This window comes from Oncorhynchus masou, chromosome 18, assembly GCF_036934945.1.
Source record: "Oncorhynchus masou masou isolate Uvic2021 chromosome 18, UVic_Omas_1.1, whole genome shotgun sequence".
In the NCBI taxonomy this organism is placed as follows: Eukaryota; Metazoa; Chordata; class Actinopteri; order Salmoniformes; family Salmonidae; genus Oncorhynchus; species Oncorhynchus masou.
The window spans coordinates 78,882,939-78,905,257 of NC_088229.1; the positions used below are offsets into that span (position 1 = coordinate 78,882,939).

A 22,319-nucleotide genomic window follows, 5' to 3' on the forward strand; every position below is an offset into this window, starting at 1 on the left:
GGGGAAGGGCTGCTGATAATAACCAGGCGGGGGGCTCATAATAACCAGGGGGGGGCTGCTGATAATAACCAGGGGGAGGGGGGAGGCTGCTGATAATAACCAGGGGGAGAGCTGCTGATAATAACCAGGGGGAGAGCTGCTGATAATAACGGTCAAACGTGAATACCGGAATTCTAACATAAGAATGTGGGGTATTGTCAGTAGGGAGCTAATGTCATACTGGGTTTTGTTTTGTGATGTCATTAAAAAGGTTATCAAGGAAATACTGTAACTTGAACAGTATTTACACTACAGGTATGAAGTCTTCATCCTTAACATTGTGCATAATATATATATAATATGAACAATTATGACATTATTTTTTAAAGATAGGAATGTGATTTTAGGAGGTACAGTGCCTTGCGAAAGTATTCTGCCCCCTTGAACTTTGCAAACTTTTGCCACATTTCAGGCTTCAAACATAAAGACACAAAACTGTATTTTTTTGTGAAGAATCAACAACAAGTGGGACACAATCATGAAGTGGAACGACATTTATTGGATATTTCAAACTTTTTTAACAAATCAAAAACTGAAAAATTGGCCGTGCAAAATTATTCAGCCCCTTTACTTTCAGTGCAGCAAACTCTCTCCAGAAGTTCAGTGAGGATCTCTGAATGATCCAATGTTGACCTAAATGACTAATGATGATAAATACAATCCACCTGTGTGTAATCAAGTCTCCGTATAAATGCACCTGCACTGTGATAGTCTCAGAGGTCCGTTAAAAGCGCAGAGAGCATCATGAAGAACAAGGAACACACCAGGCAGGTCCGAGATACTGCTGTGAAGAAGTTTAAAGCCGGATTTGGATACAAAAAGATTTCCCAAGCTTTAAACATCCCAAGGAGCACTGTGCAAGCGATAATATTGAAATGGAAGGAGTATCAGACCACTGCAATTCTACCAAGACCTGGCCATCCCTCTAAACTTTCAGCTCATACAAGGAGAAGACTGACCAGAGATGCAGCCAAGAGGCCCATGATCACTCTGGATGAACTGCAGAGATCTACAGCTGAGGTGGGAGACTCTGTCCATAGGACAACAATCAGTCGTATATTGCACAAATCTGGCCTTTATGGAAGAGTGGCAAGAAGAAAACCATTTCTTAAAGATATCCATGAAAAGTGTTGTTTAAAGTTTGCCACAAGCCACCTGGGAGACACACCAAACATGTGGAAGAAGGTGCTCTGGTCAGATGAAACCAAAATTGAACTTTTTGGCAACAATGCAAAATGTTATGTTTGGCGTAAAAGCAACACAGCTCGTCACCCTGAACACACCATACCCACTGTCAAACATGGTGGTGGCAGCATCATGGTTTGGGCCTGCTTTTCTTCAGCAGGGACAGGGAAGATGGTTAAAATTGATGGGAAGATGGATGGAGCCAAATACAGGACCATTCTGGAAGAAAACCTGATGGAGTCTGCAAAAGACCTTAGACTGGGACGGAGATTTGTCTTCCAAAAAGACAATGATCCAAAACATAAAGCAAAATCTACAATGGAATGGTTCAAAAATAAACATATGCAGGTGTTAGAATGGCCAAGTCAAAGTCCAGACCTGAATCCAATCGAGAATCTGTGGAAAGAACTGAAAACTGCTGTTCACAAATGCTCTCCATCCAACCTCACTGAGCTCGAGCTGTTTTGCAAGGAGGAATGGGAAAAAATTTCAGTCTCTCGATGTGCAAAACTGATAGAGACATACCCCAAGCGACTTACAGCTGTATTTGCAGCAAAAGGTGGCGCTACAAAGTATTAACTTAAGGGGGCTGAATAATTTTGCACGCCCAATTTTTCAGTTTTTGATTTGTTAAAAAAGTTTGAAATATCCAATAAATGTCGTTCCACTTCATGATTGTGTCCAACTTGTTGTTGATTCTTCACAAAAAAATACAGTTTTATATCTTTATGTTTGAAGCCTGAAATGTGGCAAAAGGTCGCAAAGTTCAAGGGGGCCGAATACTTTCGCAAGGCACTGTATAAGAGAATCTTTACGCCCCGAAAAGGTGTCAGACTGACGAGGTAAAGAAATAAACTCAGAAGAATCTCAAATATAAAATATATTTTGATGTGTTTAACACTTTTTTGGTTACTATATGATTCCATATGTGTTATTTCCTTGTTTTGATGTCCTCACTATTATTCTACAATGTAGAAAATATTCAAAATAAAAGCAAACCCTTGAATGAGTAGGTTTGTCCAAACTTTTGACTGGTATTGTATATGTTATGCATGCTAACATATTTGGCAATAATTATATCCAGCGTTTTACCATTGCACCATCTGATGTACAATCACTTTCACTGTGGTTCGGAAGTGTGATAGAGTTCACAGCAGCTGATGTCTCATCATGATTGGTTATTCCCCATCATTTTCAACATTGTCAATGAGCGTCATCATCTTTCTTTTGTGGTACCTCAAACTGTCTTGACTACCAGCTGAGATAAACTTTCAGGGGCTGATTTCACTCCTGGCACAGACTTTTCTGGACAGTGTTTTAACATCAACCTACTCTGAGCTGGGAAGCTTTTGTTGTTGTTTTAGAGCAGGTTTTAACAGGATTCCTAGAGCCTTTTCTGAGATGGTTTGTGAGACTGAAGAGTAGGATATTTTTTAAATAACATCAATCAAAGCCAAGATGCTGAGATTGTTTACAATCACTGTGGCTAAATAGTGAAGTTACACTGAAACGTTATGGTGACGTTGGAACCCCTCTGATTGAGTTGACATCATTCTGAGGTCAGTAATGTCCTGTAATGGTCAGTTATTTATGAGTCGCCAAGGCACCACAGGGCCATGTTGCCTGGGAACCAGTCCACTCCCACTGGGCAATTTTTGTTGTTGAATCAACGTTGTTTCCACGTCATTTCAACAACAACAAAATCTATGTGATGACGTAAACGTGGAAAACTGATAGGATTTTCAAAAAATGGATCGAAAACTGTGGACACAAGGGCAAAATCTCTCTCTCTGTATCTCTCCCTCCCTCTCTGTCTCACTCTCTCTCTCCTCTCTCTCTGTCTCTCTCTCTCCTCTCTCTCCCGTTCTCTGTCTCTCTCTCCTCTCTCTCCCGTTCTCTCTCTCTCTCTCTCCCTTTCTCTCTGTCTCTCTCTCTCCTCTCTCTCCCGTTCTCTCTCTCTCTCTCCCGTTCTCTCTCTCTCGCTCTCTCCCGTTCTCTCTGTCTCTCTCTCTCCTCTCTCTCCCGTTCTCTCTCTCTCTCCCGTTCTCTCTCCTCCCTCCCTCTCTCTCTCTCCCGTTCTCTCTCTCTCTCTCTCTCTCTCCCTCTCTCTCTCCCGTTCTCTCTGTCTCCCCTCATGTTTTTGTTGGACCACAGCCGTTGTCTTGTTTATAAATGCAACATTAAAGAGGAAGGGTGCAGATAAACACCCCCTCATTGTCCCAAATGGCAACCTATTCCCTATATAGTCCTTTTGGGCTCTGGTCTAAAGTAGTGCACTAGATAGGGAATACGGTGAGGGCCCTGGTCTAAAGTAGTGCACTGGATAGGGAATATGGTGAGGGCCCTGGTCTAAAGTAGTGCACTAGATAGGGAATATGGTGAGGGCCCTGGTCTAAAGTAGTGCACTAGATAGGGAATATGGTGAGGGCCCTGGTCAACGTAGTGCACTAGATAGGGAATATGGTGAGGGCCCTGGTCTAAAGTAGTGCACTAGATAGGGAATATGGTGAGGGCCCTGGTCAACGTAGTGCACTAGATAGGGAATATGGTGAGGGCCCTGGTCAACGTAGTGCACTAGATAGGGAATATGGTGCCATTTGGGACATATGGTTTCAAAACACATCTTCCTGTCAACACAGTTAGTAGACAGTAGAGACACATGATTTTGTACAGTATGAGTCACATCCGCTGTGTAAATCTAAGAGATGTCGCAATTCTTCAGTGAACAACTGGAAAATACTTGATAAATATAGTGTATGTGATTGTTTATTAACCTGCATAGAGCCAATCAGAACAGAACTGCTCTCTGTACAGTTCTGGATGTCCTAACAGGATGTAATTAAAACGGGTAATCCCTCTGAACAGAAATCGATGCCAAATGCTATTCCCTATATAATGCACTACTTTTGACCAAGGCCCAAAGGGCCAGAACCTAAAATGAACGCCTGCCACCTTCCAAATGTGTGTAGTAGGTCTTGGCATTGGCTTCTACAGTGTGAGCGTTTCATACAATAGTCAAATCTAGTATGGCCACATGTACGCGTTGTGATTTATAGGTAAATAAATGCTGCAGTAGCTGTTTTCTCAGTATTTGTGTCGTTTTGTTTCATGCTGGTAACGAACACAGAATGTGAATCCAAACGTTATAGATATCCCGATTCGCGCAGCAACGCTGTGAGTTACGTGTTGAAAGACTCGTTTTCAGAAGCAATGTGTGCAGGCATAAAAGTTGGTCTAATTGGTTGGTTGGTGGAAACTCTACTTAAGTGAGACTTTGTCCCTGTGTTTCTTGCCTATTTACATAGTCTTCTTCATAAGCTAGGTTGCTGTTCACCGTTTAGGTTTCCTTCCACTGCTAGCGAAGATATAATGTCGCACACTTAAGGACGACACAGTCAATCTGCAAGGTAACCTTAAAGGGTCAGCTGAGCATGTTCCTCTGGGATATTTTGGTTAAAAGACTAAGGTACATAATGTTCAATTACATTGAGAAAAATACCGCATTACTTCTTACTAGTAATACATTTATTGTATTAGAAACATTATTAAGCAGGCTCATCTGTTTTCTGGTATTTCTTTGTGTAATTACAACAAAATATATATTTTGGCTGGTAAAAACACGGCTGGTATATATCTTATATCTAACTGCCCCAGTGGCTGGTATACATCTTATATCTAACTGCCCCAGTGGCTGGTATATATCTTATATCTAACTGCCCCAGTGGCTGGTATATATCTTATATCTAACTGCCCCAGTGGCTGGTATACATCTTATATCTAACTGCCCCAGTGGCTGGTATACATCTTATATCTAACTGTCCCAGTGGCTGGTATATATCTTATATCTAACTGCCCCAGTGGCTGGTATACATCTTATATCTAACTGCCCCAGTGGCTGGTATAGGTCTTATATCTAACTGCCCTAGTGGCTGGTATACATCTTATATCTAACTGCCCTAGTGGCTGGTATACATCTTATATCTAACTGCCCCAGTGGCTGGTATACATCTTATATCTAACTGCCCCAGTGGCTGGTATATATCTTATATCTAGCTGCCCTAGTGGCTGGTATACATCTTATATCTAACTGCCCCAGTGGCTGGTATATATCGTATATCTAACTGCCCCAGTGGCTGGTATATATCTTATATCTAACTGCCCCAGTGGCTGGTATATATCTTATATCTAACTGCCCCAGTGGCTGGTATATATCTTATATCTAACTGCCCCAGTGGCTGGTATAGGTCTTATATCTAACTGTCCCAGTGGCTGGTATATATCTTATATCTAACTGCCCCAGTGGCTGGTATATATCTTATATCTAACTGCCCCAGTGGCTGGTATATATCTTATATCTAACTGTCCCAGTGGCTGGTATAAATCTTATATCTAACTGCCCCAGTGGCTGGTATATATCTTATATCTAACTGCCCCAGTGGCTGGTATATATCTTACATCTAACTGCCCCAGTGGCTGGTATACATCTTATATCTAACTGCCCCAGTGGCTGGTATACATCTTATATCTAACTGCCCTAGTGGCTGGTATACATCTTATATCTAACTGCCCTAGTGGCTGGTATACATCTTATATCTAACTGCCCCAGTGGCTGGTATATATTATTTAATCTAACTGCCCCAGTGGCTGGTATATATCTTATATCTAACTGTCCCAGTGGCTGGTATATATCTTATATCTAACTGCCCCAGTGGCTGGTATATATCTTATATCTAACTGCCCCAGTGGCTGGTATACATCTTATATCTAACTGTCCCAGTGGCTGGTATACATCTTATATCTAACTGCCCCAGTGGCTGGTATACATCTTATATCTAACTGTCCCAGTGGCTGGTATACATCTTATATCCAACTGCCCCAGTGGCTGGTATACATCTTATATCTAACTGTCCCAGTGGCTGGTATACATCTTATATCTAACTGCCCCAGTGGCTGGTATATATTATTTAATCTAACTGCCCCAGTGGCTGGTATATATCTTATATCTAACTGTCCCAGTGGCTGGTATACATCTTATATCTAACTGCCCCAGTGGCTGGTATATATTATTTAATCTAACTGCCCCAGTGGCTGGTATATATCTTATATCTAACTGTCCCAGTGGCTGGTATAGGTCTTATATCTAACTGCCCCAGTGGCTGGTATATATCTTATATCTAACTGCCCCAGTGGCTGGTATATATCTTATATCTAACTGTCCCAGTGGCTGGTATATATCTTATATCTAACTGTCCCAGTGGCTGGTATATATCTTATATCTAACTGTCCCAGTGGCTGGTATATATCTTATATCTAACTGTCCCAGTGGCTGGTATATATCTTATATCTAACTGCCCCAGTGGCTGGTATAGGTCTTATATCTAACTGTCCCAGTGGCTGGTATATATCTTATATCTAACTGCCCCAGTGGCTGGTATATATCTTATATCTAACTGTCCCAGTGGCTGGTATATATCTTATATCTAACTGCCCCAGTGGCTGGTATATATCTTATATCTAACTGCCCCAGTGGCTGGTATATATCTTATATCTAACTGTCCCAGTGGCTGGTATATATCTTATATCTAACTGCCCCAGTGGCTGGTATATATTTTTTAATCTAACTGCCCCAGTGGCTGGTATATATTATTTAATCTAACTGCCCCAGTGGCTGGTATATATCTTATATCTAACTGCCCCAGTGGCTGGTATATATCTTATATCTAACTGTCCCAGTGGCTGGTATATATCTTATATCTAACTGCCCCAGTGGCTGGTATATATTTTTTAATCTAACTGCCCCAGTGGCTGGTATATATTATTTAATCTAACTGCCCCAGTGGCTGGTATATATCTTATATCTAACTGCCCCAGTGGCTGGTATATATCTTATATCTAACTGCCCCAGTGGCTGGTATATATCCTATATCTAACTGCCCCAGTGGCTGGTACATATTTTTTAATCTAACTGCCCCAGTGGCTGGTATACATCTTATATCTAACTGCCCCAGTGGCTGGTATACTAAACAGTTTGTTTTAGGCTGTGCATAGAGCCCTTTTATAGTACTGCACATGCATACACACGATAACATACGCACTATACACACACATACACATGGATTATGTGTTGTAGATATGTAGAGTAGGGGCCTGAGGGCACACACTTAATGTGTTGATAAATATGTTGTAAAGTTTTTTTAAATTGTAAAACAGACTTCATTTTGCCAGACCCCAGGAAGAGTAGCTGCTGCCTTGGCAGGAACTAATGGGGATCCATAATAAACCCCAGGAAGAGTAGCTGCTGCCTTGGCAGGAACTGATGGGGATCCATAAAAAACCCCAGGAAGAGTAGCTGCTGCCTTGGCAGGAACTATTGGGGATCCATAATAAACCCCAGGAAGAGTAGCTGCTGCCTTGGCAGGAACTAATGGGGATCCATAATAAACCCCAGGAAGAGTAGCTGCTGCCTTGGCAGGAACTAATGGGGATCCATAATAAACCCCAGGAAGAGTAGCTGCTGCCTTGGCAGGAACTAATGGGGATCCATAATAAACCCCAGGAAGAGTAGCTGCTGCCTTGGCAGGAACTAATGGGCATCCATAATAAACCCCAGGAAGAGTAGCTGCTGCCTTGGCAGGAACTAATGGGGATCCATAATAGACCCCAGGAAGAGTAGCTGCTGCCTTGGCAGGAACTAATGGGGATCCATAAAAAACCCCAGGAAGAGTAGCTGCTGCCTTGGCAGAAACTAATGGGGATCCATAAAAAACCCCAGGAAGAGTAGCTGCTGCCTTGGCAACAGGAACTAATGGGGATACATAATAAACCCCAGGAAGAGTAGCTGCTGCCTTGGCAGGAACTAACGGGGATCCATAATAAATACAATTACAAGAAATACGAAGGGAAGAAAGTGCCAATTGGTAGGGAGCGCAGGAAAATGAATGACCAGGGCCTCATTCCTGCTGTCTGTCGTCTGAGCAATGAACGTTTCTGAGACAGTAAACATTTACTGACCGAGTCAAAGGTCATTAGAACTGACCTGTAGACCATGACTGTCCTGACATTCACATGCCCCTGTCGTCCTGTGACATGAAAAAATACCAACCATAACAAACCCTGCTCCTGCTAGCGTTCTGTACTCTCTGGACAGCCCAAAGCACTCTGGGTTGGAGAGAGACCCTCCCGCTAACACAGTCCCCTGGTCCGAGTTGCCCTGCTCCTGCTAGCGTTCTGTACTCTCTGGACAGCCCAAAGCACTCTGGGTTGGAGAGAGACCCTCCCGCTAACACAGTCCCCTGGTCCGAGTTCCCCTGCTCCTGGTCATGCCTCTGGAATTCATCTGGCCGGTTTCCCGGACACATTAAGTCTAGTCCTGGAGAGCAGCTTAGACTGAGTCAGTACAGAACCCTGAAAGCAAAGTAGGTTCTATGTAATGAATGTTCTACTGCAACCACAATAGAACCGGAATCACACAAACAGAGAGACATAAGAGCACAACAAATACATGTTTGGTTGGCTTTGTGAAAATATTATCTTCATGATAATAAAGCCATCCGATCGGCTCCGAGTTCAGTCAGTTAGTGGTGGGAAGCTCCAGTACCAGGGGTTCAGTCAGTCAGTGGTGGGAAGCTCCAGTCCCAGGGGTTCAGTCAGACAGTGGTGGGAAGCTCCAGTCCCAGGGGAGTTCAGTCAGTCAGTGGTGGGAAGCTCCAGTCCCAGAGGAGTTCATTCAGTCAGTGGTGGGAAGCTCCAGTCCCAGGGGAGTTCAGTCAGTCAGTGGTGGGAAGCTCCAGTCCCAGAGGAGTTCAGTCAGTGGTGGAAAGCTCCAGTCCCAGAGGATTTCAGTCAGTGGTTGGAAGTTCCAGTCCCAGGGGAGTTCAGTCAGTCAGTGGTGGGAAGCTCCAGTACCAGGGGAGTTCAGTCGGTTAGTGGTGGGAAGCTCCAGTCCCAGAGGAGTTCAGTCAGTGGTGGGAAGCTCCAGTCCCAGAGGATTTCAGTCAGTGGTTGGAAGCTCCAGTCCCAGGGGAGTTCAGTCAGTCAGTGGTGGGAAGCTCCAGTACCAGGGGAGTTCAGTCGGTTAGTGGTGGGAAGCTCCAGTCCCAGGGGAGTTCAGTCGGTTAGTGGTGGGAAGCTCCAGTCCCAGGGGAGTTCAGTCAGTTAGTGGTGGGAAGCTCCAGTCCCAGGGGTTCAGTCAGTCATTGGTGGGAAGCTCCAGTCCCAGGGATTCAGTCAGTCAGTGGTGGGAAGCTACAGTCCCAGGGGAGTTCAGTGAGTGGTTGGAAGCTCCAGTCACAGGGGAGTTCAGTGAGTGGTTGGAAGCTCCAGTCACAGGGGAGTTCAGTCAGTGGTGGGAAGCTCCAGTCCCAGGGGAGTTCAGTCAGTCAGTGGTGGGAAGCTCCAGTACCAGGGGAGTTCAGTCGGTTAGTGGTGGGAAGCTCCAGTCCCAGTGGAGTTTAGTCAGTGGTGGGAAGCTCCAGTCCCAGGGGAGTTCAGTCAGTCAGTGGTGGGAAGCTCCAGTCCCAGGTGTTCAGTCAGTCAGTGGTGGGAAGCTCCAGTCCCAGGGGAGTTCAGTCAGTCAGTGGTGGGAAGCTCCAGTTCCAGGGGAGTTCAGTCAGTGGTGGGAAGCCCCAGTCCCAGGGGAGTTCAGTCAGTCAGTGGTGGGAAGCTCCAGTCCCAGGTTTTCAGTCAGTCAGTGGTGGGAAGCTCCAGTTCCAGGGGAGTTCAGTCAGTGGTGGGAAGCTCCAGTCCCAGAGGAGTTCAGTCAGTCAGTGGTGGGAAGCTCCAGTCCCAGGTGTTCAGTCAGTCAGTGGTGGGAAGCTCCAGTCCCAGGGGAGTTCAGTCAGTCAGTGGTGGGAAGCTCCAGTTCCAGGGGAGTTCAGTCAGTGGTGGGAAGCCCCAGTCCCAGGGGAGTTCAGTCAGTCAGTGGTGGGAAGCTCCAGTCCCAGGTTTTCAGTCAGTCAGTGGTGGGAAGCTCCAGTTCCAGGGGAGTTCAGTCAGTGGTGGGAAGCTCCAGTCCCAGAGGAGTTCAGTCAGTCAGTGGTGGGAAGCTCCAGTCCCAGGGGTTCAGTCAGTCAGTGGTGGGAAGCTCCAGTCCCAGAGGAGTTCAGTCAGTCAGTGGTGGGAAGCTCCAGTCCCAGAGGAGTTCAGTCAGTCAGTGGTGGGAAGCTCCAGTCCCAGAGGAGTTCAGTCAGTCAGTGGTGGGAAGCTCCAGTCCCAGAGGAGTTCAGTCAGTTAGTGGTGGGAAGCTCCAGTACCAGGGGTTCAGTCAGTCAGTGGTGGGAAGCTCCAGTCCCAGGGGAGTTCAGTCAGTCAGTGGTGGGAAGCTCCAGTCCCAGGAGTTCAGTCAGTGGTGGGAAGCTCCAGTCCCAGGGGAGTTCAGTCAGTCAGTGGTGGGAAGCTACAGTCCCAGGGGAGTTCAGTCAGTCAGTGGTGGGAAGCTCCAGTCCCAGGAGTTCAGTCAGTGGTTGGAAGCTCCAGTCCCAGAGGAGTTCAGTCAGTCAGTGGTGGGAAGCTCCAGTCCCAGAGGAGTTCAGTCAGTCAGTGGTGGGAAGCTCCAGTCCCAGGGGAGTTCAGTCAGTCAGTGGTGGGAAGCTCCAGTCCCAGGGGAGTTCAGTCAGTCAGTGGTGGGAAGCTCCAGTCCCAGAGGAGTTCAGTCAGTCAGTGGTGGGAAGCTCCAGTCCCAGAGAAGTTCAGTTAGTCAGTGGTGGGAAGCTCCAGTCCCAGGGGAGTTCAGTCAGTCAGTGGTGGGAAGCTCCAGTCCCAGGGGAGTTCAGTCAGTCAGTGGTGGGAAGCTCCAGTCCCAGGGTTAAAGGTACAGTAGCCTGCGTCAGCTGACTACGTAGCGTATAGTGTAATGAACCAGGGAATGGATTGCCCTCTTCCTCTCTCCCCACTTCTCTTCTCTCTCTAAACTCAAAGTCCAGCACAGCCTACTGTACTGTGACTGTAGCTTCCTGCCCACAGACCCAGCCTCCAGCCTGTCGCCTTACAAACACCTCATTCTCGACACAGATCATGTGCCTCCGCGTTCAGCCACTGGCTCGGCTCTCTTCTCCCTGCTGCAGGAAGTCTAGCTTGTTATTCTTTATACCCCCTCCTCCACCTCTCCTCTTCTCCTCCATTCGCCCTCCATTCTTTTCTTTCCTCTTAGAGCCTGACACCCCCATTCACTCACACCATTTCTCTCTGCGCATTCGCTCTCTCTGCCTCCTGCTCTGTTAGGCGAAAGAGAGAGAGCTGTGTCTGTGTTGTCGTGCTGTAGCCCAGGCTGAAAGAAAGAGACAGAGGACGGCTCGTGAGAAGAGGAACTGTCACTACAGTGCACCGAAGGAGAGGAAGATAAGGAAGAAAGAAGAGGAGGAAAGGAGAGGCCCCCACTGAGGCTAGGAGATCCAGGGGCAGCCAAGTGAGAGCCAGCCAGGGAGGGAAGAAGAGGCCCCCACTGTACCTAGGAGATCCAGGGAAAACCCTGGTAAAACCAGCCAGGGAGAGAAGAAGAGGCCCCCACTGTACCTAGGAGATCCAGGGAAAGCCCTGGTAAAACCAGCCAGGGAGGGAAGAAGAGGCCCCCACTGTACCTAGGAGATCCAGTGAAAACCCTGGTAAAACCAGCCAGGGAGAGAAGAAGAGGCCCCCACTGTACCTAGGAGATCCAGGGAAAACCCTGGTAAAACCAGCCAGGGAGAGAAGAAGAGGCCCCCACTGTACCTAGGAGATCCAGGGAAAACCCTGGTAAAACCAGCCAGGGAGAGAAGAAGAGGCCCCCACTGTACCTGGAGATCCAGGGAAAACCCTGGTAAAACCAGCCAGTGAGAGAAGAAGAGGCCCCCACTGTACCTGGAGATCCAGGGGCAGCCAAGTGAGAACCAGCCAGACCAGGTGGTCATGGAGGCCCAGGTGAGGGATCTATCCCTCCTGTCTCCCCTGGGTACCAACGAGTCCCTCCCTCCCCCCACCTTGACCCCGGCTGTACCCCCTTACGTGAAGCTAGGTCTCACTGTGGTCTACACCGTCTTCTACTCCCTGCTGTTCCTCTTCATCTATCTACAGCTGTGGATGGTGCTGCGCTACAAACACAAGAGGTTCAGCTACCAGACAGTGTTTCTCTTCCTGTGTCTGCTGTGGGCTGCGTTGAGGGCCGTCCTCTTCTCCTTCTACTTCAGAAACTTTGTGACAGCCAACACACTGGGACCATTCCCCTTCTGGCTGCTCTACTGTTACCCTGTATGCCTGCAGTTCTTCACCCTCAGCCTCATGAACCTCTATTTCGCACAGGTGAGTTTAGCACAGTTGAGTCAGTACACCCTGTCTCTGTGTGGATCCTGCCTCTGTTTTAGCACATGTGAATGTAGTCCATGTGAAATAGCTAGCTAGTTAACTATTGCGCACTGGTAGCAAATCTATCGATGTCGTGCAGTGACGTCAACTGTGACTCCAGAATGGGTGGTGAGTGTTGTTGTGTGCCGATGGTCTCTGTTTTCGGCTCTGGGCAGACAGGAAGCAACACTGTTACAAGTGGAGCAGACCCACATGTATGAGACCAGTCAAGTTGTAGGTTGTTGAGGCCAGAGATGAGACCATAGCTGTGTTCCAAAACCCATACCAACATACTGTGCAAGACATACTGTATACTATTAGCAGTGGTGACCCACAGTTTTGCATGTTATTTTGGCATTAATACGTGTCACATATCAGTTTGCAAACAATTTAAAAAAAATAATCAACATAATTGAGTCAATAAAGCAACCTGCAGACTTGGTCTCTTCTTTGCTTTTCTGACTGAGGCAGCAGGTGTTTCATCCCAGCTCAGTGCTTTCCTGACTGAGGCAGCTCCAACATGCAGGTGTTTCATCCCAGCTCAGTGCTTTCCTGACTGAGGCAGCTCCAACATGCAGGTGTTTCAGCCCAGCTCAGTGCTTTCCTGACTGAGGCAGCTCCAACATGCAGGTGTTTCATCCCAGCTCAGTGCTTTCCTGACGGAGGCAGCTCCAACATGCAGGTGTTTCAGCCCAGCTCAGTGCTTTCCTGACGGAGGCAGCTCCAACATGCAGGTGTTTCAGCCTGGCTCAGTGCTTTCCTGACTGAGGCAGCTCCAACATGCAGGTGTTTCAGCCCAGCTCAGTGCTTTCCTGACTGAGGCAGCTCCAACATGCAGGTGTTTCATCCCAGCTCAGTGCTTTCCTGACTGAGGCAGCAGGTGTTTCATCCCAGCTCAGTGCTTTCCTGACGGAGGCAGCTCCAACATGCAGGTGTTTCATCCCAGCTCAGTGCTTTCCTGACGGAGGCAGCTCCAACATGCAGGTGTTTCATCCCAGCTCAGTGCTTTCCTGACGGAGGCAGCTCCAACATGCAGGTGTTTCAGCCCAGCTCAGTGCTTTCCTGACTGAGGCAGCTCCAACATGCAGGTGTTTCAGCCCAGCTCAGTGCTTTCCTGACTGAGGCAGCTCCAACATGCAGGTGTTTCATCCCAGCTCAGTGCTTTCCTGACGGAGGCAGCTCCAACATGCAGGTGTTTCAGCCCAGCTCAGTGCTTTCCTGACGGAGGCAGCTCCGACATGCAGGTGTTTCAGCCTGGCTCAGTGCTTTCCTGACTGAGGCAGCTCCAACATGCAGGTGTTCAGCCCAGCTCAGTGCTTTCCTGACTGAGGCAGCTCCAACATGCAGGTGTTCAGCCCAGCTCAGTGCTTTCCTGACTGAGGCAGCTCCAACATGCAGGTGTTTCAGCCCAGCTCAGTGCTTTCCTGACTGAGGCAGCTCCAACATGCAGGTGTTTCAGCCTGGCTCAGTGCTTTCCTGACTGAGGCAGCTCCAACATGCAGGTGTTTCATCCTGGCTCAGTGCTTTCCTGACTGAGGCAGCTCCAACATGCAGGTGTTTCAGCCCAGCTCAGTGCTTTCCTGACTGAGGCAGCTCCAACATGCAGGTGTTTCAGCCTGGCTCAGTGCTTTCCTGACTGAGGCAGCTCCAACATGCAGGTGTTTCAGCCCAGCTCAGTGTTTTCCTGACTGAGGCAGCAGGTGTTTCAGCCCAGCTCAGTGCTTTCCTGACTGAGGCAGCTCCGACATGCAGGTGTTTAGATCTGCTTTCTGTGGTGGTGGGACAGCCAGTGGAAAATACTGAGCTTAAGGGTAGGTAACGTTCTCTAGTTGCGCTGTGATTGGCTCAGCATTCTGTCACTCATGGGGACACCATGTCACCGCAAAATCTGAGGGTTGAGCTCGAAAATTCAAGCCCCTTGGGTGCTGCCATAGACTTACATTAGAAGTGCCCATCCAAGTAGGCTCAAGGTCATTGGCCACAGATAAAATGACATCAAATCACGTTATATCGACAGCATCTTTGATTGGACTGATCATGTCAACACAATACTTTCAAATTCTTCCCTAGCAAGCTTGCAGTCATCATCATGAATCAAGTCGACAATCTGCTGGAAAATCCTTGTCATATGAAGATAAATAATTAAGAGAAATTATAGATAAAATGTATTGGTGCTCATCATCTATTGGACATAAAAATTACACAACAAGTTGGAAATCGCAACAATGAGTGGTTTGGAAGGAATCAATGGCTTACTGCAAGCATTGCAAAGCAATCACTAGCCTGCTATTCAGTGGAGTAGGTGTGTGGTCCCAAGTCTGGGTTTAAGGGTCTCTTTTCCAAGGTTAAAGAAGATAAACATTCAATCCAGCATGACGTCTGCCGTGTCCAAAACAACTGGAAACTCAGAACTGGAAAATAAGACTTCAGTGAGTTCAAGACAACTGGGAACTTTGAAAAAAACCACAGCTCCGACTGGGAAAATTCATTTTGAACAGTCATCCAACTCGGAATTGCAAGTAGGGGACTCAAGCCTCTTTCTAGAGTGCTGACCTTAAGATCACTGACGTCATAATTCGACCTTGTTTCTTGTTTCCCAGTTGTCTTAAAAGCACCATAAATCCAGAGAATGACAGACTTTGACAACAAAGTTTGATTACAAAATTTGCCCACAAAGGACCGTCGCGCCACCTTCCTGTACAAAGTGAGTCCAAAAATGTATTGTAAGCTGCTGCATAAATTATGTAATATGCCAGGGATATATGTATACTGTCTGTAGCTAAGAAAGAAATACTAAGTGTATGTTGTGTAGTAAGCCCATGTGCCTCACCCTCATAATTTGGTCACTTTTCCCCCCATAAATTTGCCTACTGTTCTGACTTGGTGGTGCACACTTAGCCTATAGCCTGTTTTAGAGAAATGTAATCATTGAATATTGTAAGAGCTTTCATTGTCTGTTTATATGCCCCCTTTATTTATCCTATGGTTCTGACTTGGTGTACAGGAAGAATACTGTAAGAACGGCCCAGGTTCTGAATTCTGTTCGCTGTATATTTCAAAAGTGCCGAACAAATAGTTATATTGACTATATATATACACGTCCTAGCTCGCTCATTAATGTCTTAATCGATATTACGGATTGCCTCTTATCTGCTCGTTGTCCATTTATGCCATAGTTTGTACATCTCAGTTGTCATTAGAAACCACATTTGTTTGAGCAAGTCAGCCATATCAACTATGTTTTTTTGAAGGCAGTAAATGAGGCTGAATGAACTGTTTCGCTGCCAGACGAGGCTCCGCTGATAGCCAGGTGTAGCAGTGGTAAGGTGTTCAGACTGCTGTTGGGACAGCTTTATGTTTGTGGGCACCGTTTGTCACCGTTATAGTGCAATGAATGTTTTATTTAGTGTTGTGTTGTGTAGTGGCTATGCTGGCATGAAAATAAAAAGAAAGTGTTTGCCTCACCAAGATCTACATGCTAAAATCGTCCCCTGACTATTAGTTCATTTTAGTATACTGTAAATGAACGGTATTCTTTCAGCTGAGCGTACTAGCTTCACCTGCCTACCTGAAGTTGATGTTGTTGCTATGCAACCTCTTGCTAGCTTGTTAGCATAACAAATTACTAGCTAGACATTTTACGACTTTGGTATGTTCGTAAATTCACTCTGGATTGCCAGAATGCGCTCTGGGCGTTTGTAAATTCAAAGCATTGTCAGATTGCTCTTAGGTAAATTCAGAGCGTTCAGAACGCACACTGGACGCTCTGGCCAAGGAGTAGGGTTGATCTGAGCATTCTGACCTCACAATGGCAGTCAAGCACCCAAGCTAACTGGCTAACCGGCTAACTATTTCCAGACACAAATGAGAGAACACTTCACTCTGACCATTTTACTCGCCCTAACAGAGCTGGTTAGGCTGTTTTCATGTTATCCAGAGCGTTGGTGACTGTAACTGTAATGCTGGCAAGAATTTAATTAATATTTTTTGCAGACCTTTACTGACCATTACTGCTGTAATGATATGATTTGCGGTTCATAAGGACAGCGTAGCTAACAAACTGTCAGCCAACAAAATAATGTGTTACTTATTTGAAAAGTCATTACAGTATTACATTACTCAACATGTTGTTAACATTTGTAATAATTAGCTCTCGTTGCATATTTTCCACCATTTTCTTCAAATCTGAAAATGTTGTGAAGCCACACCCATTTTCTGAAGAATTGCATTATGGGCCATAAAAGCAGGGAAATGTGTCCAATGCTTGTGTACTTCGTATAGTACAACATCCGGGAACCTTCAGCACACTAATTATATCCATACGATGACTAATAAGCATACGACATGGTACATACTCATTTTACATCACAGATAGTATGGTTAGTGCGTTACTATGCGTATTTGAACACAGCTCATGTCTCTCTGAGAGGTAAGGGGTCAGAGGTCAGGGGGTGAAGGCCACCATTTGGCACAGCGGTCAGACACAGACGCCGGAGCAAAGAGCTGCAACATAGTTTTGCCTCGTTTAGGATTTGTTCAAAGCTTGGCTTGTGAAACGCTCCATAAACTGAATTAGACTACAGAGGACATTACGATTCATCATTGTGCTGCTCAGACTGGAGACGTTTGGTGGGAGAGAAAGAGTTGGGATGAGATGTTTGGTGGGAGAGAAAGAGAGCTGGGATGAGATGTTTGGTGGGAGAGAAAGAGAGTTGGGGTGAGATGTTTGGTGGGAGAGAAAGAGAGTTGGGATGAGATGTTTGGTGGGAGAGAAAGAGAGTTGGGGTGAGATGTTTGGTGGGAGAGAAAGAGTTGGGATGAGATGCTTGGTAGGAGAGAAAGAGAGCTGGGATGAGATGTTTGGTGGGAGAGAAAGAGAGTTGGGGTGAGATGTTTGGTGGGAGAGAAAGAGAGTTGGGGTGAGATGTTTGGTGGGAGAGAAAGAGTTGGGATGAGATGTTTGGTAGGAGAGAAAGAGAGCTGGGATGAGATGCTTGGTGGGAGAGAAAGAGGTTGGGATGAGATGCTTGGTAGGAGAGAAAGGGAGTTAATTTGAAGACTAGGAACATATCTCACTACTACAACAGAAGCATTACTTGTATCATTCAGTGGCTCTAGCAGATGTCAGTGGCTCTAGCAGATGTTAGTGGCTCTAGCAGATGTTAGTGGCTCTAGCAGATGTCAGTGGTTCTAGCAGATGTTAGTGGCTCTAGCAGATGTCAGTGGCTCTAGCAGATGTCAGTGGCTCTTGCAGATGTCAGTGGCTCTAGCAGATGTCAGTGGCTCTAGCAGATGTCAGTGGCTCTAGCAGATGTCAGTGGCTCTAGCAGATGTCAGTGGCTCTAGCATACCTTAAGGGAACATTTTGACAATCACCGTATGGTTAGTGAGAAAGTCCCTATTGGAACTGTACGGTCCCTTACTAGACGTCCGAAAACATTTGTAAAATTCGGGGACGGCGTCGGGCCGAGCGGCAGGGCCAGACCTACCGGGAAGTCATCAAATGAACTTTGTCGGACATTCGGTTTTCGTTTAATAAAATAAACAAATTTTGGCCCATTTTTGCGCTATGCCGGAAGATCCCACAAGAGGGCATAAGCAATCATATTGCTATTGGACAAAACATCCCGAATCACGACGTGCCATATCTCGAAAACTGAAAATATTTCGAAGCCGAAACTTGGTGAGCGTAGGTTTGGCATAATGGGAAGATGGCCCCGAACAAGATGGCGTCTAGGCCTCAACGGTTTTTGAGTTATGGCCATATTTCTGGGATTAAAGGTCCAAAATGAAAATAGAGAAAAGATTTTTTCACTTCACGTCAAAGTCAAGGAGCCTCCGGTGTCAATAAAAAAAAATCGGCCATTTATCTATCGTCATTTAAGAGAAATCGTACGATGACCAGATCGTGATGTTCAGATATAGGTGTTTTTTTTTCAACGGTTACAGATCCAGTTGCAGGGTGTTCATACGAATATTTTTAAAATGTGCTGCGGAGCTCTGCGACATTTCTGTGATTTTCTATGATTTTCTGAAATAACACACACTCACTAAACCCTCCGTAAATAACTCAGTTGTTAACGTAAAGACTTAAAACTCAGGATTCTGTAAAGGCATACCCCAATGAGGATATGAGTTTATTTATAGCTTCCTGTGCCAACCGGAAGTGCCATAATTGGTGTCTCAGGGGCTGTTTGGAAGGGTTAAAAAAATCAGATCTGTCCAAAACTTCATATGTGTGATTAGACAACCCCCATGAACTGTAAATCAGTCATTTTTCCCATAAAAATTCAAAGGAAAAATAAATCACACAGATACACAACTTGGATGGAGGGACGTATTGGGGTGTGTAGAGACTGACAGTGCCTCCAATAGTTAGCTTTGTTCGAGCTAAAAAGAACCGTCAGACCTAGAGTTCCGAAACTTTAGAATCCTGTTCTAGACCTCAGGTAGATAGTGCGTGGTGAGTTACGGCGCTCTAGGAGGTTCTCGGACCGAGAAACAGCGTCGAACATTTGCAATGACTTCAATTCATTTTGACCATTACGAAAATGGCGACATTTAGAAATGTCCCAGAGACACAAGGCTAGGTGCATTGTGACCGTCTCGGCCCATAGAGACAGAACCCAACATCTCGGTCCGATAGCTCATTCAAGGACCCCGTAGCAAGGCATGGAAAAAAGTGGATTTTCAGCACCAATTAGGCTTTTACTCGGACACCAAATGACCTATCGAGCCGAAACTCGGGATTCGGGGTCGCCTCACATAGGACTACACATAATGTCCGAACTGGCCCCGCAGCTAGAAAGTAACTATGTGTTTTATGGTTTTTTAATGTTTTGTACCGAAGGCCTTGTGAATTTTGGGCCAGCTCTGAAGTATGTTATACTTGGCTCCTAAATGAGTTGGGAAGAGTGGGTTTGGTGTCAGTTTGTATCAGTTTGGTGTCAAAATGATATCAAATTGACTGATGGACGGTGACTTGCAGGTGACTCTTGTCCATTAGCAATATGTTTAAGCGGTGAGGTACCATCACCAAAAGCGACATTCTGAAATCAACCCAAACGAGCAATGGAGAGGTACCAGAATCACTGCCCAGCCATCCCTATGTCATCGGGCCAGTCAATTTGGCATTCCTGCATGATTTTTATGGCATGACAAATTGGTGATGGTGAATGCCCAGTTAACCATATGGCAAATGCACAGTGACTTTGAAAGAGTGAGAAAACATTACCAAATGGACATTCTGAAATCAACCCTAATGAGCGATGGAGAGGTACCAGAATCACTGCCAAGCCATCCCGAGTTCATCGGGCCAGTCAATTTGGCATTCCTGCACAAATTTTCAGTGACTTTGCAAAAGTGAGAAAACATTTGCAATATGTTTTAACAGTGAGGTACCATCACCAAAAGCGACATTCTGAAATCAAGCCAAACGAGCGATGGAGAGGTTCCAGAATCACTGCCCAGCCATCCCGAGTTCATCGGGCCAGTCAATTTGGCATTCCTGCATGATTTTTATGGCATGACAAATTGGTGATGGTGAATGCCCAGTTAACCATATGGCAAATGCACAGTGACTTTGCAAAAGTGAGAAAACATAAACAAATGGACATGATGAAATCAACACCACGAGTGATTGAAAGGAACAACAATCACTGCCCGGCCATCCCGAGTTCATCAGGCCAGTCAATTTTGCATTTCTGAAGGATTTTTGAGCATGTCAAATTTCTTATGACATTTGGCCCCCACAAAACATATGCCTTATGCACAAGCAAAAAAAAACAAAAACATTATGATAATAAAATATGACTAAAGTATGTTGATACAGTTCTTATACTTGTGTAACTGACACAAAATTCGAACATTTTTCGAAAAACGGTCCAGAAAGCACTTTTTTAGGGGTGTGTGAAGTTTTTTAGGAAATTTAATAATTTTTTACTTTTGACTTCTGACTTCCTATGAAATCATATTGCAGATGGACAAAACATATGCAATAATGCGCAAGTAAAAAAATTAAAAAAATGATGATAATAAAATTGGACAAAAGTATTTTCATACAGTTCTTATACATGTGTAATTGACAAAAAAAGCGAAAGAATTTCGAAAAACGGTCCAGAAAGCACTTTTTTAAGGGGTTATAAGTTTTTTTCAAAAAATCCATTTTTTTCAAAATTTGGCTTTTGGATGTTGACTTGGAGTCCAATATCAATATGAAAAACCATGGTGGAGCGCAAACGCCACCTGTTGGATTTTTGAAGTGTTACAACTGGCAATAGCCATATGGCATTTGAAGTAAACTTTGCATGAATCAACGCCGCTTTGGGTGGTATTGGCCAATGTGTACATGGTTTGTCCTATGCCAATAATTTGCCATTCATTTTTGTCCACTACGGGGGTGAATTCCCTTACAGATGTTAGTGGCTCTAGCAGATGTCAGTGGCTCTAGCAGATGTTAGTGGCTCTAGCAGATGTTAGTGGCTCTAGCAGATGTCAGTGGTTCTAGCAGATGTCAGTGGCTCTAGCAGATGTCAGTGGCTCTAGCAGATGTCAGTGGCTCTAGCAGATGTCAGTGGCTCTAGCAGATGTCAGTGGCTCTAGCAGATGTTAGTGGCTCTAGCAGATGTTAGTGGCTCTAGCAGATGTCAGTGGCTCTAGCAGATGTTAGTGGCTCTAGCAGATGTCAGTGGCTCTAGCAGATGTTAGTGGCTCTAGCAGATGTTAGTGGCTCTAGCAGATGTCAGTGGCTCTAGCAGATGTTAGTGGCTCTAGCAGATGTTAGTGGCTCTAGCAGATGTTAGTGGCTCTAGCAGATGTTAGTGGCTCTAGCAGATGTCAGTGGCTCTAGCAGATGTTAGTGGCTCTAGCAGATGTTAGTGGCTCTAGCAGATGTTAGTGGTTCTAGCAGATGTTAGTGGCTCTAGCAGATGTTAGTGGCTCTAGCAGATGTTAGTGGCTCTAGCAGATGTTAGTTGCTCTAGCAGATGTCAGTGGCTCTTGCAGATGTCAGTGGCTCTAGCAGATGTCAGTGGCTCTAGCAGATGTTAGTGGCTCTAGCAGATGTCAGTGGTTCTAGCAGATGTTAGTGGCTCTAGCAGATGTCAGTGGCTCTAGCAGATGTTAGTGGCTCTAGTAGATGTCAGTGGCTCTAGCAGATGTTAGTGGCTCTAGCAGATGTCAGTGGCTCTAGCAGATGTTAGTGGCTCTAGCATATGTTAGTGGCTCTAGCAGATGTTAGTGACTCTAGCAGATGTTAGTGGCTCTAGCAGATGTTAGTGGCTCTAGCAGATGTCAGTGGCTCTAGCAGATGTCAGTGGCTCTAGCAGATGTTAGTGGCTCTAGCAGATGTTAGTGGCTCTAGCAGATGTTAGTGGCTCTAGCAGGGTCAAGAGACACTCCAACTGGTATTGCTGTGATGCCTAGCAACTGTAACTGAGCAACTGTAGCTTAAGGCCTTTCTACTTCTTTGAACTCAGCTATTCTGAACCCAGAGGTTTCAAAGGGATGTTTGGTGTCTTTAGGACAGAGAGAAAGCAGAAGTGAGAAAGCCTTGTTCTTTCCGTCCCTTTCAACAGAGAAACACAGAACATGCGATACAGTAGAATATATATGAGGTTTAAAGGACATTTGTCTTTCTACAGGTTGTGTTCAAGGCAAAATCGAAACATGCACCAGAGCTTCTGAAATACAGGTACGATTTAATAAACACAACGCACCATTCAACATACAATAATGTTCCATCCTACCGACACTATATATACTAAAGTATGTGGACACCCTTC

General features: G+C 45.7%; 1 protein-coding gene across 1 annotated transcript in view; it reads left to right on the forward strand.

Annotated features, from left to right (window-relative positions):
- The first annotated feature begins 11,227 nt into the window (after positions 1-11,227).
- Positions 11,228-22,319, forward strand: part of gpr137ba (G protein-coupled receptor 137Ba) — a 35,452-nt gene continuing 24,360 nt past the window's right edge. Inside the window, exons 1-2 of the mRNA XM_064924535.1 lie at positions 11,228-12,495; positions 22,179-22,228. Coding sequence (XP_064780607.1) covers positions 12,106-12,495; positions 22,179-22,228 — 440 coding nt within the window. The 5' untranslated portion in view covers positions 11,228-12,105. The remainder of the gene's footprint in view (positions 12,496-22,178; positions 22,229-22,319) is intronic.